Here is a 1,094-nt window from a genome sequence, read left to right as displayed (position 1 = left end):
GGTCAGGACGTATAAGGGCCTAAGCAGGTGGCAATCATCCCCTGACGTCCAGGATGAGATTGAAACTGCGCTTACAGAGAAAGCGAACGGAATGTAGGTTTTTAAACACCTTGGTCCTGACTAAAGCTTACTAAGATGATATAGGTTTCGATGGGTTACATGTCAACTCGAGAGCCTTGAGAAATGTCTCGAATATCCTACTCTACAAAGAGCACTGGGATGTTTACCGAAGACACTGGACGAGACCTACGCTCGAATTCTATCTAGCATCCCCTCCGAGTATGAGCATCACACTCGCCGGATCTTGCAGTTTCTAACTTTCTCTGAACGGCCTCTGCGGATTGAGGAAGCTGTTGATGCCATCGCAGTAGATGTTAAAGGCGGTAAAGGTTTCGACCCTAAAAATCGAATGCCAGAACCAAGGGAGATCTCGCGATATTGCTCTACCTTAGTAGTAGTCGTGGCCAGGCAGAGCCCTAAGGATGATGGAGAAGCTATAACTGAGCTACAGCTCGCGCACTTCTCAGTTAAAGAATACTTAACCTCAAACAGGTTAGACCAAAGTGTGGCCGAAGATCTCGAGGAGACTACTGCAAGAGCATCCATCGCAAAGGTCTGCCTTACGTACTTGCTAGGGCTTAACCAAAGTTTACCAACACGAGAAATCCGAAGATTATTTGGACTAGCACAATTTTCGGCAAGATACTGGATGGAACATGCTGCGGTTACCGAAAGACATAGCCTAGAGCTACAGAAGCTCGCGTTCAACTTTTTCTCGTCCCAGGCACCTTTTTCATGTGGCTATCGGCTGTATAACCCAGACGAACCATGGGAAGAGGAACCAGAAGACGACCGGCCTCACCTAGCACCCGCTCTATACTACGCATCCTTCGGTGGTCTAGATTGCTCGGTAGAGAATTTACTAGACAAGGGTGCCGACGTCAACGCGCAGGGCGGTACGTTCGGTAATGCTCTCTACGCTGCTTCTTCTGAGGGCCACGAGAAGATCGTTCAGATGCTGCTCGACAAGGGTGCCGACGTCAACGCACAGGGCGGTACGTTCGGTAATGCTCTCTACGCTGCTTCTTACAGGG

At 49.4% G+C, this 1,094-nt stretch overlaps 1 protein-coding gene across 1 annotated transcript; it reads left to right on the top strand.

The window, feature by feature from the left end:
- Positions 1–52: 52 nt before the first annotated feature.
- K452DRAFT_314243 (uncharacterized protein) lies at positions 53–1,055 on the top strand (the record flags this gene model as incomplete). The annotated part of the gene is made up of 2 exons (XM_033543735.1): positions 53–93; positions 145–1,055. Coding segments are annotated over 2 exons (952 nt in total), but the record flags the coding sequence as incomplete, so codon positions are not given.
- Between the last annotated feature and the right edge of the window lie 39 nt (positions 1,056–1,094).

This window comes from Aplosporella prunicola, assembly GCF_010093885.1.
Source record: "Aplosporella prunicola CBS 121167 unplaced genomic scaffold K452scaffold_318, whole genome shotgun sequence".
In the NCBI taxonomy this organism is placed as follows: Eukaryota; Fungi; Ascomycota; class Dothideomycetes; order Botryosphaeriales; family Aplosporellaceae; genus Aplosporella; species Aplosporella prunicola.
This window is presented reverse-complemented; position numbering and strand designations above follow the sequence as displayed.